At 43.7% G+C, this 17,986-nt stretch overlaps 1 protein-coding gene across 1 annotated transcript in view; it reads left to right on the top strand.

Moving 5' to 3' along the window:
* Positions 1–7,064: 7,064 nt before the first annotated feature.
* The window catches only part of arhgap39 (Rho GTPase activating protein 39), a 169,048-nt gene continuing 158,126 nt past the window's right edge, over positions 7,065–17,986 (top strand). The window contains exons 1-2 of the mRNA XM_075484569.1: positions 7,065–7,202; positions 14,246–14,662. Of these exons, the coding sequence (XP_075340684.1) occupies positions 7,192–7,202; positions 14,246–14,662 (428 nt within the window). The 5' untranslated portion in view covers positions 7,065–7,191. The remainder of the gene's footprint in view (positions 7,203–14,245; positions 14,663–17,986) is intronic.

Below are 17,986 nucleotides of genomic sequence, written 5' to 3'. Positions count from 1 at the left end.
GTTTGCAGCTGTGTGTGCATGTGTTTGCAGCTGTGTGTGCATGTGTTTGCAGCTGTGTAAACTGTGTAAACTGAAATACAGAGCTTTAAGTAGATGGGGAATGGGCTTGGAGAGTACTTAAAGCTGAAGAACATGTGAAGAAAACGCATTCAGCTTGTCTCAATCATTTTGTTCAATCAATGTGTAAAAGCTGTTTATTTTACACATTGATTGAACAAAATATTTTCACAACTAAGCTCGTTTATTTGAGGTTGTTAGTCATTCTTTATCAACCCAACCGGGAAAGAAGGGATGCCTCAAAGACATAGATAGGCTCTCCTTTCTCTCAGAAACTGCCGTAATCCAAAGGATAATCTCATGCAACAGACAAGTCCTCACAACTGAACTGCAGCATCTCCCATCTGTCTGTAGTTTCCTTTTTACATCATTCAAAACAGTCAATCAGTTCCATTTCAAACACAGAAAATGCAAAGCACCTCCTGAAACTGATTCCCTGTTCTCACTTTAGCATTTGTTCTAATTCGCTTCAAAAGAATTGAGTATCAATATGTAATCATCATAACCAATCCTGAGAGTGAATTATACATGTAACATGTTCAAGTCTTTCACCATGAGACATAAAAGGACTCAACCTCTTTCAGTGGCAAAATGCATAGATGTGGAGAGACGGGACAAAGAGATTGTCTGCAAGATGAACTACGTTTGATACATCCAGTCAAACATATAGCTCATAAAGCTCAACATTTTTCATTTGTGACTGGAAAGATAGTTTAATAACGTATAAGAAAGCCCTTCGTAAAGCTACAACTGCTTATTATTCATCATTGATAGAAGAGAATAAGAACAATCCCAGGTTTCTCTTCAATTCAATTCAATTAATTTTTATTTATATGGCGCCAAATACAACAAATGTCATCTCTAGGCACTTAGATAATAAAGTCCAATTCAAGCCAATTGGAATTCTATTCATTGTAATCATAATTATTTTCAAAATAATCCAAATCATACATACAGAGCCAATGCAAAAACCATTTTCTAGCTAAGGAAACCAACAGATTGCACCAAAACTTGTCTTCAGTCCAATCTCCCGTCCTGAGCGTGCCTGAGGCGACTGTGGAGAGGAACTTTGAACAGGAAGAAACCTCTGGCAGAACCAGACTCAGGAAGGGTGGCCATCAGAACCAGAACCAGGAAGGGTGGCCATCCGCCTCGACCAGCTGGGGCTTAAACCCTGTTTAAGTGCCTTTAGTTCTTCAGGGAAGCTATCGGACTGTGTCCTTCTCGGCAGAGTAGTCTCCATCTCGATACGGTTGGCAGCAGTAGTTCAGCCCATGCCTTGTATTTAGCAGGATCAGGCTCATCGCTGCTGATGGTAGAGATGTGGCCACAGAAGGTTTGAGCTCTCAACTCATCAAGTTCCTCTGTATGCCCTGAGGGGTTCAATGGCCAGTGATCTGAGGACTGGTACAGAAACGAAGGCCCTTGACTCCAGCGGTTTGGCTGGGATAACTCAAGGAGGGTCTTCCCGCGAGTGATATCATCAGCGGGGTTCCAGTCTGTGTTAACGTATCTCCATGATCCGGGTTTGGTAAGATCAAGTATTTCAGTAACTCTTGTGCCAACGAATACTTTGTACTAGTTGGACTCTGACTGTATCCAGCTCAGTACAGTTGTTGAGTCAGACCACATGGCCACGGATTGGATGGGCAAAGTCTGTTGTCGTTTGGGTGCAACCCACGACCTGTCCATAATAAATGACACATATGCGCCCCTCTGGATCCTCCACTCGCAGGTTGGCGACTGATCCATAAGCCTTCTCAGAGGCATTGCAGAAAATGTGAATATGCCTCACTGATGAATCATTGTCAGCGGCTGCTGGAACATAACACTGGGGTAAAACTATGTTCTGTAACTGAGGGAGCTTACCTTCCCATGCCTGCCACACTGGAAGTAACTTGTCTGCAATAGGCTCGTCCCACTTTTAGCTAGGAGGGCTCTCAGGCAGTCGAGAAGGTCCTTTGCCTGCTCTGGTGAGCGGAGTGATTTCAGACAATTATCCACATAGAATGAGGTGATTACCGTCTCCAGCATTTCTTCATTGCCACTCTGGTGACCTCGAATGTGACGCTGCACAGCATATTTGGCACAACACGGACTGCAAACTGCACCAAATGGCAGAACACGCCATTCATAGATATCAGGGGGTCTGTCTCTGTTCATGTTACGCCAGAGGAAGCGGACAAGTGGACAGTCTTCGGGAAGGAGTCTTACCTGACGAAACATAGCCCGTATGTCTCCACTGATAGCGACCACGTGTTCTCAAAACCTGAGCAAAACCCCCAGTAGCAACGGCCCGAGAGAGGGCCCTGGTAGTGTTGTGGAGAAAAGGAGTCGAATACGCGTCGGTCAGCCGTCCATTGGGGAATTTATTGGAACAGTCGTCACAGCAAACGTGCTTACAGAATGTTCACAAATGTCCAAAGAGTTCATTTTGCGACACCCTTTTATACTGTCTTGGATAATAACAAGCGTACGTGGCCCTCTCTGGAGGCGCCTAGCTTTCGCCGTAATCATAAACAAGCTCATTCTAACTATCAACAATATTCATATGAACCAGTCAACAAGGCACATGATGTAATTAGGCCATGTCATGAGGACTGTCATGACATTCCTCTCCCACAGTAGCAGGTCATCATTCAGAGCAGTCTCCTGGTAACGAAAGGAGCAGTTAAATACCACCCTTACCTTTCCGTTATGATGTACTAAGTGTTGCGGAATGTACCAGGATTCAGCAGAACTATTTGCCTCCTCGTTGGTGATCCAGTCAGCATATCCCGTCTCCACTAGCTTGTGTATTTCCTGATTGTAAACTTTAACAAGCTCCAGATTGGTAGCCAGGCAGGAGGGGCATCACGGCAGCAGGTGATGCGGAGGGCAAAGCTACATTCCTCCTTCGAAGGAGGGGCGTTGCATATCTTGAGACACCATCCACTATTACACTGATGCTCTTCTCATCCAGCATGGTGAGGGCTGCTTGGACCGTGTGACCTCCCTTTTGCCTTTATATGGCAAAACGTCCAGCTGCCACAGGCGTTGAACATCCTTGTATAGGTCGAAGCAAAGTGTATCAACTGATTCAAGATTCAAGATTTATTGTCATTTGTACAGAGAGACACTGGGTCATACTGTACATTGAAATTCTTGGTGACGAGGCATCGCCAACAGCATTAAATAAATTGAGAAGGGTGAATGAAAACCAAGGAAGAAGATAAAGTAGAAAAATTGTGCATAAAAAGACAAAACAAATTTAACTGTGCATAAAAATGTGTGAAAGTGAAATGTGCGACTATATATATATATACAGTACATAACTAAAGTGGCTGAGTGCCAATGAATTACTGGTTGAGTAGCCTGATGGCCTGGGGGAAGAAACTGTTCTTTAATCTGCTAGTCCGAGCCCGGATGCTCCGGTAGCGTCTACCAGATGGCAGAAGGTTGAACAGTCCATATGAGGGGTGGCTATGGTCCTTAGTGATTTTCCGTGCTTTTCTCAGGCATCTTGTGTGGTAGATGCCTTGCACGGGGGGGAGGGAGGAGCTGGTGATGCGCTCGGCTGTCTTCACCACCCTCTGGAGGGCCTTACGGTCCTCAGCAGAGCAGCTGCCGAACCATGCAGTGATGCAGCCGGAGAGGATGCTCTCGATGGTGCATCTATAAAAGTTAGTGAGAGTTTTAGTAGACATGCCAAACTTCTTGAGTCTCCTCAGAAAATAAAGGCGCTTCTGGGCAGTTTTCACTGTCATGTCAGAATGTCTACTCCAGGTTAGGTCATCGCTGATGTGCACGCCGAGGAATTTGAAATGGGAAACCCTCTCCACCTCAGCCCCGTTGGTGTGAATGGGGGCGTGCCCCTCCTGCCGTTTCCTATAGTCCACAATCATCTCCTTCGTCTTGCCGACGTTGAGAGAGAGGTTGTTCTCTTGGCACCAGGTAGCCAAGGTATTGACCTCTTCCCTGTAGGAAGTCTCATCGTTGTTGGAGATGAGACCCAGGACGGTGGTGTCATCAGCAAATTTGATGATGACCTTGGAGCTTAAAGTGGCAGTCGGCAACTTTTTATTAGTCATATTAGCTTGAACTGTCATGGGATTCTGGAAGTAGAATATTAAATAGGCTGTTTAGGAAAAATAACGAAATCTATAGCTCCCTCTGAAGCCTGTAATCATGCTTGCAAAAACCAAGCGCTCCCGGCTGTTTTTAACCAATCAAGTTAGGGTGGAGGAATCCTACCTGTCAATCACAGCTTGTGCACGCTCACACTGGTGTGAACTCACGTGCACAACCTCGTCCACAGAGGGGGAGGGGTTTGGGGGGCGATTCGGAGCTTGTTAGAGGTTGGGGGAGGGACCTGAAAGTTGTGTCAGTTCGAATTTTCCGACTTTAGACTCGGAATTTTGAAAACTTGCCGACTGCAGCTTTAAAGTGGCCACACAGTCATGTGTGAACAAGGCGTAGAGCAGGGGGCTGAGCAAGCAGCCTTGGGGGGCTCCAGTGCTCAGGGTAAGTTCGGAGGAGGTGAGGTTCCCCATTCTCACCACTTGGGGCCTGCCCGTCAGGAAGTTCAGGATCCAGTTACAGATGGAGTTGTTAAGGCCCAGGATCTTGAGCTTGGGGACGAGCTTGGCAGGCACAATCGTGTTGAATGCAGAGCTATAATCCACAAACAGCATCCTCACGTATGTGCCCACTTTATCCAAGTAGGAGAGGGCGGTGTGCACCGTCAGTGCGATGGCGTCATCGGTTGATCTGTTTCGCCTGTAGGCGAATTGAAGAGGGTCCAGGGTGTCGGGGAGGGAGGAGCAGATGTGTGTCCTGACTAGCCGCTCGAAGCACTTCATGATGGTAGAGGTCAGTGCTACAGGACGGTAGTCATTCAGGCAGGAGATGGAGGGTTGCTTGGGGACAGGAACAATGGTGGTCTGCTTGAAGGTGTTGGGAACCACAGACAGACTCAGGGAGAGGTTGAAGATGGAGGTGAATTCCCCCCCAGCTGGTCGGCGCACGCTCTGAGGACTCGGCCTGGGATGCCATCCGGCCCTGCTGACTTCCGTGGGTTGACTCTTTTGAAGGGTCTCCTCACGTCGGTCGTGGACAGGGTCAGAGTGCGGTCGTCTTGGTCCTCAGCTAGCCTCACTGCAGGGGTGTAGTTGCTTGCCTCAAACCGAGCGTAGAAGGTGTTGAGCTCGTCTGGGAGAGAGGCGGCGGGCGGGGCATCACTGCTATTCCTTCCTCTGTAGCCTGTGATGTTGCGTAGTCCACTCCACATGCGCCTGGGGTCAGGGCTGTGGTAGACGGACTCCAGCTTGTCCCTGTAGGATCTTTTGGCATCTCTGATGGTCTTCTGGAGGTCGTATCTGGATCTCCTCAAGGCCTCCAGGTCTCCTGAGTTGTAGGCAGACGACCGTGCCAAGAGTTTAGCACATACTTTGCCATTTACCCAGGGTTTCTGGTTTGGGAAACACCTGACGGTGACCTTCGGAACGACATCATCAATGCACTTGGAGATGTAGGCAGAGACAGAGTCTGTATATTCCTTGATGAGCCTAGGCAATTGAGAAAGATCTTTGCAATTTGGGTGGCACTGACTCTTTTCATGGGAAAGAAATCAGGTCTGAAGCATGGGTGAACAGTTTTGGGAGATATATGTGCTTTTGCAGGTTAGCTATGGTGTTGTGCTGAACTATAAGAGTGTTATGCCAAATGATCTTGTGGTTTTGAGAATGTAATTTCTGTTTCAAGAAATGAGCCAAACCAATAGAGAAAAACTGTAATATGCACTGTCCTGTTAATAAAATCTAATGTTATTCCTGCTACTTGTGCCTTTTGTTTATTTGTTTGTTTTTGCTCTGCTTGTGTGCTTACAGGTGCTCCTGGTGGTAAGGCTGGATTCCCCACAGAGACATGGATGGGCCAGTTTGGTGTGGAAGAACTTGACTGGCCCGCACAGAGTCCTGACCGCAACCCGATAGATCAGGACTTGTTGCACAGGTGGTATCCTATCATGGTACCACGCTGGAATTCACTGAGCTCCTGAGAGCGAAATATTCTTTCAGATGTTTGTAGAAGCAGTCTGCATGCCTAGGTGCTTAAATTTATACACCTGCGGCCATGGAAGTGATTGGAACACCTGAATGTAATTATTTGGACGGCTGAGTGAATACTTTTGGAAATATAGTGTGTGTGTGTGTGTGTGTATATATATATATATATATATATATATATATATATATATATACACACATACGGGGTGTGTTTGTGAGATACAATGCAGAACTCCATTTGAAAAAAATCGAATAAGACGACTGAGTTTCATCCCTGACAAACATGGCTGGTGTCTGGTGTGGTTCTGCTGCACCTGGTGGCACACAGGCTGCTGGACTGACTGCGGCCTCCACATCCTGACAACATGATGAAGACGCTCCCCGAAATCTGTTGTGATGTGAGCAGGGAGTGATTACTGACAGGAATCCTACAGCTTCCATGTAGTCCCTGTCATTTAACACGAATACGGTACCACAATAAATGGTGGTGACCTTATACGTCAAGTTACTTGAGCTATTACCGGATGTTATATCGACGACTTAATAAATTAATCATAGCTATGTGGTGTAGTTCTTTGGATCAATATCTGCATCTCTTTATGACCAATGTAATGTGTTATTATGGTGCCGACCTCCTCTGACTATCTGCTGAACATCCGTAGGAGGACAAGTAAGGAATAAGTGTAATATAATTCTGAGCCTCCTTTCATGTTTATAACAAATATGGAAATGGGTTAATATCATGTAATGTGCTCCATTATGTACGCTCCAATGTGCATACATTGATATTGTAGTTGTATATATATATACATATACATATATACACACACACAAAATTCTCTTTTAGTGTTGATACAAACTCAAATTGAAACGCAGTGTTTTGTTGGCTATGACCAAGATTGAGTGACATGATCATGATTCGCCTTCATGCTTTTATTCTGAAGGCAACAACCGGAAGTTGTATTGTAACACTTGGCATCTTGACTTTTGTCTTGAAGGAGTGACTCGGTTAATTCGGCTACCGCAATTTCAGCAACATGGGAGGCGTTGTGGAGTTTACTGTTAAAGGATTTTAAGATCCACCGGGAAGATGGCAGAGAGGTAAGCCTAAGAACACGCGCGTGAATGTGTTGTCCTGATCACCGTTGATGTCGATCAAAGGAGGCACGAGCCCGGAGCTAGCGGCGCTGTGGTTGCTTTCTGCGCGGATAAGCTAGCTTCCCACCATTCAACGCTTTTTATCCAGAAAATGTGCGTGTTCATTCCGACTGGTTCGCTTGTGCGGGGTATGTTTGCGTGGCTAGCTGCCGCCTCGGAGGGAGCGGTGACGGTGTACGTGTCGGCAGGATGCTGCTGGTGCTGCTGCTGCTGCTGCTGCTGATGATGATGATAGTGCTGCACCTGTCGGTCTACATTGCCGTCACTTCGTTGGAATGTAACCTAACGTCGTTTTTATGCTTGATGCTGGCTGCTAATCAAGCTCCGAGCCCCGCTCAGCTTTGTACTGAGGCTCGGGTCGCCGGACCTGATGGCTCCAGCATCCCGGTCCTCCCGTGGAGAGGCGCTGGGATCAAACCTCCACCCAGACCCTAATGTCAGTCAGCCTGCTCAGTAAGAAATTATCCTCCTTCGGAAGTCCGCGAACAGCCGCGTTTGAGTCTGTAGTCCTGGATTCAGTTCATCTATGAAACTGATGACGTGAGAGTACATTGAGTGCTGCAGCTCGCGCTGGATGAACATGTAGTCTCCGCAGTCAGAGCCACCAGGTAGCCGCGGTAGAATGAGTTAGCGCAGGTTTCTGGTTCATCCGCCTCATGGAAAATCACAGCTGCAGGTGTGTTTGTGGAGACAGAGTATTCAAATAATCAGAGGCTCCATTCACTGATGTGTCCTGAGTGCACCATCACCTTTATGTGCAGTGATGGGGGCCAACATATCCTCAGCACATATCCTCAGCACATATCCTCAGCACATATCCTCAGCACATATCCTCAGCACATATCCTCAGCATGTATCCTCAGCACATATCCTCAGCATGTATCCTCAGCATGTATCCTCAGCACATATCCTCAGCATGTATCCTCAGCATGTATCCTCAGCACATATCCTCAGCACATATCCTCAGCATGTCTCCTCAGTATGTATCCTCAGCATGTATCCTCAGCATGTCTCCTCAGCATGTCTCCTCAGTATGTATCCTCAGCATGTATCCTCAGCATGTATCCTCAGCATGTATCCTCAGCATGTATCCTCAGCACATATCCTCAGCATGTATCCTCAGCATGTATCCTCAGTATGTATCCTCAGTATGTATCCTCAGCATGTATCCTCAGCATGTCTCCTCAGTATGTCTCCTCAGTATGTCTCCTCAGTATGTATCCTCAGTATGTATCCTCAGCATGTATCCTCAGTATGTCTCCTCAGTATGTATCCTCAGTATGTCTCCTCAGTATGTATCCTCAGTATGTATCCTCAGCATGTATCCTCAGCATGTATCCTCAGCATGTATCCTCAGTATGTATCCTCAGCATGTATCCTCAGCATGTATCCTCAGTATGTATCCTCAGCATGTATCCTCAGCATGTATCCTCAGTATGTATCCTCAGTATGTATCCTCAGTATGTATCCTCAGTATGTATCCTCAGCATGTCTCCTCAGTATGTATCCTCAGTATGTATCCTCAGTATGTATCCTCAGCATGTATCCTCAGCATGTCTCCTCAGTATGTATCCTCAGCACATATCCTCAGCATGTCTCCTCAGTATGTATCCTCAGCACATATCCTCAGCATGTCTCCTTAGTATGTATCCTCAGTACATATCCTCAGCACATATCCTCAGCACATATCCTCAGCACATATCCTCAGCATGTCTCCTTAGTATGTATCCTCAGTACATATCCTCAGCACATATCCTCAGCACGTATCCTCAGTATGTATCCTCAGCATGTATCCTCAGCACATATCCTCAGTATGTATCCTCAGCATGTATCCTCAGCACATATCCTCAGCACATATCCTCAGTATGTATCCTCAGCACGTATCCTCAGCACATATCCTCAGCACATATCCTCAGCACATATCCTCAGCATGTCTCCTCAGTATGTATCCACAGCATGTATCCTCAGCACATATCCTCAGCATGTCTCCTCAGTATGTATCCTCAGCACATATCCTCAGCACGTATCCTCAGCACATATCCTCAGTATGTATCCTCAGCACATATCCTCAGCATGTCTCCTCAGCATGTCTCCTCAGTATGTATCCTCAGTATGTATCCTCAGCACATATCCACAGCATGTATCCTCAGCACATATCCTCAGCATGTCTCCTCAGTATGTATCCTCAGTATGTCTCCTCAGTATGTATCCTCAGTATGTATCCTCAGCACATATCCTCAGCATGTATCCTCAGTATGTATCCTCAGCACATATCCTCAGCATGTCTCCTCAGTACATATCCTCAGCATGTATCCTCAGCACATATCCTCAGTATGTCTCCTCAGTATGTATCCTCAGCACATATCCTCAGTATGTATCCTCAGTATGTATCCTCAGCACATATCCTCAGCACATATCCTCAGTACGTATCCTCAGCACATATCCTCAGTACGTATCCTCAGTACGTATCCTCAGCACATATCCTCAGTACGTATCCTCAGCATGTATCCTCAGTATGTATCCTCAGCACATATCATCAGCATGTATCCTCAGTATGTATCCTCAGCACATATCCTCAGCATGTATCCTCAGTATGTATCCTCAGTATGTATCCTCAGCATATCCTCAGTATGTATCCTCAGTATGTATCCTCAGCACATATCCTCAGTATGTATCCTCAGCACATATCCTCAGCACATATCCTCAGCATGTCTCCTCAGTATGTATCCACAGCATGTATCCTCAGCACATATCCTCAGCACGTATCCTCAGCACATATCCTCAGTATGTATCCTCAGCACATATCCTCAGCATGTCTCCTCAGTATGTATCCTCAGTATGTATCCTCAGCACATATCCACAGCATGTATCCTCAGCACATATCCTCAGCATGTCTCCTCAGTATGAATCCTCAGTATGTCTCCTCAGTATGTATCCTCAGCACATATCCTCAGCATGTCTCCTCAGTATGTATCCTCAGCATGTATCCTCAGCACATATCCTCAGTATGTATCCTCAGTATGTATCCTCAGCACATATCCTCAGCACATATCCTCAGTACGTATCCTCAGCACATATCCTCAGTACGTATCCTCAGCATGTATCCTCAGTATGTATCCTCAGCACATATCCTCAGCATGTATCCTCAGTATGTATCCTCAGCACATATCCTCAGTATGTATCCTCAGCACATATCCTCAGTATGTATCCTCAGCACATATCCTCAGCATGTCTCCTCAGTATGTATCCTCAGTATGTCTCCTCAGTATGTATCCTCAGTATGTATCCTCAGCACATATCCTCAGCATGTCTCCTCAGTATGTATCCTCAGTACATATCCTCAGCATGTATCCTCAGCACATATCCTCAGCATGTCTCCTCATTATGTATCCTCAGCATGTATCCTCAGCACATATCCTCAGTATGTATCCTCAGTATGTATCCTCAGCACATACCCTCAGTATGTATCCTCAGCACATATCCTCAGTATGTATCCTCAGCACATATCCTCAGCACATATCCTCAGTATGTATCCTCAGCATGTATCCTCAGTATGTATCCTCAGCACATATCCTCAGCACATATCCTCAGTATGTATCCTCAGCATGTATCCTCAGTATGTATCCTCAGCACATATCCTCAGCACATATCCACAGCATGTATCCTCAGCACATATCCTCAGTATGTATCCTCAGCATGTATCCTCAGCACATATCCTCAGTATGTATCCTCAGCATGTATCCTCAGTATGTATCCTCAGTATGTATCCTCAGCACATATCCTCAGTATGTATCCTCAGCACATATCCTCAGCATGTATCCTCAGTATGTATCCTCAGTATGTATCCTCAGCATATCCTCAGTATGTATCCTCAGTATGTATCCTCAGCACATATCCTCAGTATGTATCCTCAGCATGTATCCTCAGTATGTATCCTCAGTATGTATCCTCAGCACATATCCTCAGCATGTATCCTCAGGATGTATCCTCAGCACATATCCTCAGCATGTATCCTCAGTATGTATCCTCAGTATGTATCCTCAGCATATCCTCAGTATGTATCCTCAGTATGTATCCTCAGCACATATCCTCAGTATGTATCCTCAGCATGTATCCTCAGCATGTATCCTCAGCACATATCCACAGCATGTATCCTCAGCACATATCCTCAGTATGTATCCTCAGCATGTATCCTCAGTATGTATCCTCAGCACATATCCTCAGCACATATCCTCAGCACATATCCTCAGCACATATCCACAGCATGTATCCTCAGCACATATCCTCAGTATGTATCCTCAGCATGTATCCTCAGCACATATCCTCAGTATGTATCCTCAGTATGTATCCTCAGCATGTATCCTCAGCACATATCCTCAGCATGTATCCTCAGTATGTATCCTCAGCACATATCCTCAGCACATATCCTCAGCATGTATCCTCAGTATGTATCCTCAGTATGTATCCTCAGCATATCCTCAGTATGTATCCTCAGTATGTATCCTCAGCACATATCCTCAGTATGTATCCTCAGTATGTATCCTCAGCATGTATCCTCAGTATGTATCCTCAGTATGTATCCTCAGCACATATCCTCAGCATGTATCCTCAGTATGTATCCTCAGCACATATCCTCAGTATGTATCCTCAGTATGTATCCTCAGCATATCCTCAGTATGTATCCTCAGTATGTATCCTCAGCACATATCCTCAGTATGTATCCTCAGTATGTATCCTCAGCATATCCTCAGTATGTATCCTCAGTATGTATCCTTAGCACATATCCTCAGTATGTATCCTCAGCATGTATCCTCAGCACATATCCTCAGTATGTATCCTCAGCATGTATCCTCAGTATGTATCCTCAGCACATATCCTCAGCACATATCCTCAGCACATATCCTCAGCACATATCCACAGCATGTATCCTCAGCACATATCCTCAGTATGTATCCTCAGCATGTATCCTCAGCACATATCCTCAGTATGTATCCTCAGTATGTATCCTCAGCATGTATCCTCAGTATGTATCCTCAGCATATCCTCAGTATGAATCCTCAGTATGTATCCTCAGCACATATCCTCAGTATGTATCCTCAGCATGTATCCTCAGCATGTATCCTCAGCACATATCCACAGCATGTATCCTCAGCACATATCCTCAGCATATCCTCAGTATGTATCCTCAGTATGTATCCTCAGCACATATCCTCAGTATGTATCCTCAGCATGTATCCTCAGTATGTATCCTCAGCATGTATCCTCAGTATGTATCCTCAGTATGTATCCTCAGCACATATCCTCAGCATGTATCCTCAGTATGTATCCTCAGCACATATCCACAGCATGTATCCTCAGCACATATCCTCAGTATGTATCCTCAGTATGTATCCTCAGTATGTATCCTCAGCATGTATCCTCAGTATGTATCCTCAGTATGTATCCTCAGCACATATCCTCAGCATGTATCCTCAGTATGTATCCTCAGCACATATCCTCAGCATGTATCCTCAGTATGTATCCTCAGTATGTATCCTCAGCATATCCTCAGTATGTATCCTCAGTATGTATCCTCAGCACATATCCTCAGTATGTATCCTCAGCATGTATCCTCAGCATGTATCCTCAGCACATATCCACAGCATGTATCCTCAGCACATATCCTCAGTATGTATCCTCAGCATGTATCCTCAGTATGTATCCTCAGCACATATCCTCAGCACATATCCTCAGCACATATCCTCAGCACATATCCACAGCATGTATCCTCAGCACATATCCTCAGTATGTATCCTCAGCATGTATCCTCAGCACATATCCTCAGTATGTATCCTCAGTATGTATCCTCAGCATGTATCCTCAGTATGTATCCTCAGTATGTATCCTCAGCATATCCTCAGTATGTATCCTCAGTATGTATCCTCAGCACATATCCTCAGTATGTATCCTCAGCATGTATCCTCAGCATGTATCCTCAGCACATATCCACAGCATGTATCCTCAGCACATATCCTCAGTATGTATCCTCAGCATGTATCCTCAGCACATATCCTCAGTATGTATCCTCAGTATGTATCCTCAGTATGTATCCTCAGCATGTATCCTCAGTATGTATCCTCAGCACATATCCTCAGCACATATCCTCAGCACATATCCACAGCATGTATCCTCAGCACATATCCTCAGTATGTATCCTCAGCATGTATCCTCAGTATGTATCCTCAGCACATATCCTCAGCACATATCCTCAGTATGTATCCTCAGCATTTATCCTCAGTATGTATCCTCAGTATGTATCCTCAGCACATATCCTCAGCATGTATCCTCAGTATGTATCCTCAGCATGTATCCTCAGTATGTATCCTCAGTATGTATCCTCAGCACATATCCTCAGTATGTATCCTCAGTATGTATCCTCAGCACATATCCTCAGCATGTATCCTCAGTATGTATCCTCAGCACATATCCTCAGCATGTATCCTCAGTATGTATCCTCAGCACATATCCTCAGCACATATCCTCAGCACATATCCACAGCATGTATCCTCAGCACATATCCTCAGTATGTATCCTCAGCATGTATCCTCAGTATGTATCCTCAGCACATATCCTGTTTAGGGTCTTTCACTTAAAGATAATATATAATAAGAAAGATTTTGCTATACATTGAATACAAAGTGTATTTAACCATTTTCTACTTCCTGCTCATTTTCATTCATGGAAGGGTATTTATTGTACATTCCATATTCCATGGGCAGAATGAATAAAAATAAAAACACACGCATCTCTGTGTAGCTTTTCACTTTCTCAAGCCTATCAGTGTTTTTTTGCACAAAGACCACTAGTTCCTACTGAAGAAATCTTTAGAAACACCCCTAAAACGCTTGCTCACTTTAACTTACACAATCTATTGTAAAGACATATTATGTATACATATATATTACTAGTTTAATTTAAAAAATACCTCTGAACTTTCCCCTCTGCAGGTTGGAATGGGTGGAGATCATTGAACCCCGCACAAGGGAGCGTATGTATGCCAACCTACTGACAGGCGAGTGTGTGTGGGACCCTCCACAGGGAGTTTGCATCAAGCGGACCGGTGACAACCAGTGGTGGGAGCTGTTTGACCCCAATACCTCACGCTTCTATTACTATAATGCCTCCACTCAGCGGACCGTGTGGCACCGGCCTCAGGGATGTGATATCATCCCTTTGGCCAAGCTTCAGACTCTGAAGCAGCACACAGATGGGGCAAACCCCCATCCTGCAGGTGGAGGAGGAGAAAGAGCATCTACTGACAACAGCCCAGGACGCAACAGTGGAGTCAGCCGAGAAGGAAGCACCTCCTCCTCTCTTGACCAAGAGCTTCCTGAAAAACAGGGCAACAAAGAAGAGGGAGACAGGTAAGACTGCTTGTCACCTGGTATAAAGTAGCAAGCAAAAGAATCCAAGCAGTTTGCACCAATGTATTACGCAAGCCAGCTTTGATTATAGAGGAACCCTAACACAGTTACGCACCCAAGTCTGAGTAAATATGTTATCATTTACTCTATACTATTGAGAAAATTGGAAGTATTTGGAGCTTTGTTAAGAGCTTTATATGTAAGGAGAAGAATTTTAAATTATATTCTGAATTTAACAGGGAGCCAATGAAGATAAGCTAAAACTGGAGAAATATGATCTCTGCTGTTAGATGTTAGCATGTTAGAACTCCATGACTTACTCTGGTTTGTGAGGAAGATTCTTCATTTACAAGAACAAACTGAAATCTATCAGATAAATATGACTTAAACCAGCCTAATGCAGTTCCTTTAATCCCAATAACATGTTCAAGTCTCTGTAATAAGATACTGTGATCGACCGTATCAAATACAGCACTGAGATCCAACAGGACAAGCACAGACACAAATCCGCTATCAGAGGCTAAGAGGAGATCATTGGTAACTTTCAGCAGTGCAGTTTCTGTGCTATGATGCACTCTGAATCCTGACTGAAACTCTTCAAACAGATTATTTCTGTGGAAGTGATCACAAAGCTGAGCTGCAACTATTTTTTCAAGAACTTTAGACATAAAAGGCAGATTGGATATAGGTCTATAATGAGCCAACACTTCTGAATCAAGAGTAGGTTTTTTAAGTAAAGGTTTAATTACAGCAACCTTAAAAGTCTGAGGTAAATATCCTGTCAACAAAGACAGATTTATCAAATCCAATATGGAAGTGTCAATTAATGGGAAAACCTCCTTGAACAGTCTGGTTGGGATTGGGTCTAAAACACAAGTTGATGGTTTAGAAGAGACTATTGCTGTTGTTAGTTCAGAGAGATCAACTGGACAGAAGCCGTCTAAATATAAATCAGGTTCTAAAGATACTTCTAAAGCTGCTGTACCTGATGATACATCACTGATAATAGTGGGAAGGACTCCATCAATCTTCTCTCTGATAGAAACAATTTTATTAATAAAGAAGCTCATGAAATCATCACTGCTGAGAGTTAAAGGAATAACTGGCTCAGCAGAGCTCGGACTCTTAGTCAGACTGGCTACAGTGCTGAAGAGAAACCTGGGATTGTTCTTATTCTCTGTTTATGATGGAAAACAATAAACTTAAGCTTTGTAGAGGGTTGTCCCACAAGTCATTGAATTTAGTTCAATTAAATTCAGTTCAACTCAATAATACATTATTAATGTCATGTCTGCGTCCCTGTGTGTTCTGTTTCCAGTTTTATTGTGGCGTCTCATTCTCTGTTTTCTTGTTTTCCCTTCTCTGTCTCCGTCAGCTTTCTTCCTGTAATCAATGCTCATTACCTCACCTGTGTCTTGATGTCGTCTCTGTGTTCAGTATTTATTCTAACCCTAACCCTAACCCTGCCAGATTGTCACCTCACCTCCTCCGTGTGTCTCTGTGCTCTCTTGGTCGCTTTACCCTCCTCGTGCTCCTCACTTGTCTTCAGTAAGTTTATTTGATACTTTGGGTTTTGTTCATTCTGTTGTTGTTCTGTTTCATTCCTGTTTTTCTTTTTGGCTTGTTGGTTTTCCTGCTTTTTTATGCAGCGGTTTATTTTGATACTTTGTCGCTCAGTTTTATCCAGCTCAGTCTGATCCAGCTCAGTCTGGGATTTTCTGTTTCCCCTTTGGGGCAATTTTTATTTATTTATTTATTTTTTGTTGAGAAAGACTGCTATCCAGAGTTCTGCCTATGGGTCCTGCATTTGGTTCCCCTCTTTGTCTGAGCCCAGTCTGACAATTAATCCCTAAAGATAAATTATATCACTGCAGTATTCATTTTTGATAATAATGTCGCAACAATATGGCCCATGGTTAACATGGGCCATATTGGGGCAACAATATGGTCTAGGAGTTTGACACGCTGGTTCCTCACAAAGAAGTTCTACAACATTGGATGTAGGCTACACAATGCAAAATAAATTAAATCTGCCTTATACCAAATTAAGAAAAAAAAATGGGACTATACAATGCAGAGTTAGCAGGAAGATAGACACGCATTTACAACACTGGAAAACTGATGACTAGTTTCTGATAAATATGGATATTAAGACAAAACTGAGCACAAAGAATCAAGATGACATCGAAAATAAACATTGATAAAATGGAAATGTTGCAGATGGTCAAGATGGCAAAGTTCCAAAAGTCAGTGGTTTTATAGGGTTGAAAATTCAGTGGAACAGATCACTTGAACACCCAACAAAACTGCATTTTTTACAATAAGAAGTAAAGTAGTTATTGTTGCTTATTCACATACTTGTCTTTTTTAAGAATTTAAACTATTCAACAATTTACTGCATAAAACCTTTTTTGATAAACACCAGACTGGAAAAGACATTTAAAGAAAACACACATTAATGATAAAATCTTAAAAAGATGCACATTTGTATATGTAAGTATCTGGTTCAATGAACAGATTGAATTAAAGTTGACGGTATATTGCTCTGGTTTTATCCTAGAGTCTATTACAGGACTCTCCAGATTCTTCCATTGGATGTCAAGAACTGCAAAGACAGCAGATTCATCATAAACATTCATACATGAACATCAATTAGTTTTGCTTAACATAATTAAGCAATAATATAAAGATCTTATTGATGCTGTATCTGCCAGACCAATGTGTACTTAAAAAAAACAGTCTGGTTGGCATAGATCAAAGGGTCTAAGACAGTCTTCATGATCCAAATCAGATGAAGGAAGAAGATGCCAGAGAGAAGCCTGAGCTTCTTAGTTATCTTTACAGTCTGTTTAAATGGGTCTTTAATTGGTCCTTTTGTCAGATTCTGTTTCAGATACTTTATTGTCATTGTGCTGAGAGAAATAGTACAATGAAATTTTGTTGGCAACAGTTAAAATGGTAGCATGTGGATGCAACAGGACTGTGCTGAAATGACATATTCAGAGCTGTCCTTTCAGTCTCGCACCCAGTTTGTGTTTTTCACATCAGACCCTCGCTGGTAAAGAAGGTCTGATATCAGGTAGTAAATACGCGGGCCATTTAAAAGTGAAGGTACTCTATAGTCTATACAGTGCACCTGGAATGACATACTTTTTAAGTGTCGATGAGGCATATCAAGCCTGTAGAAGGACAGGTGTCTTGTGCAGTTAAAAATATAGTAATCCAATGATGGCATATTGCTACGTTAGACACGTTTAAAAAAAGACATTTGAGATGCTAAAACATTTTTTTTTAAAACATTGTATGTTTATCAATATTTAAAAG

This window comes from Odontesthes bonariensis, chromosome 15, assembly GCF_027942865.1.
Source record: "Odontesthes bonariensis isolate fOdoBon6 chromosome 15, fOdoBon6.hap1, whole genome shotgun sequence".
Classification (NCBI taxonomy): Eukaryota; Metazoa; Chordata; class Actinopteri; order Atheriniformes; family Atherinopsidae; genus Odontesthes; species Odontesthes bonariensis.
This window is presented reverse-complemented; position numbering and strand designations above follow the sequence as displayed.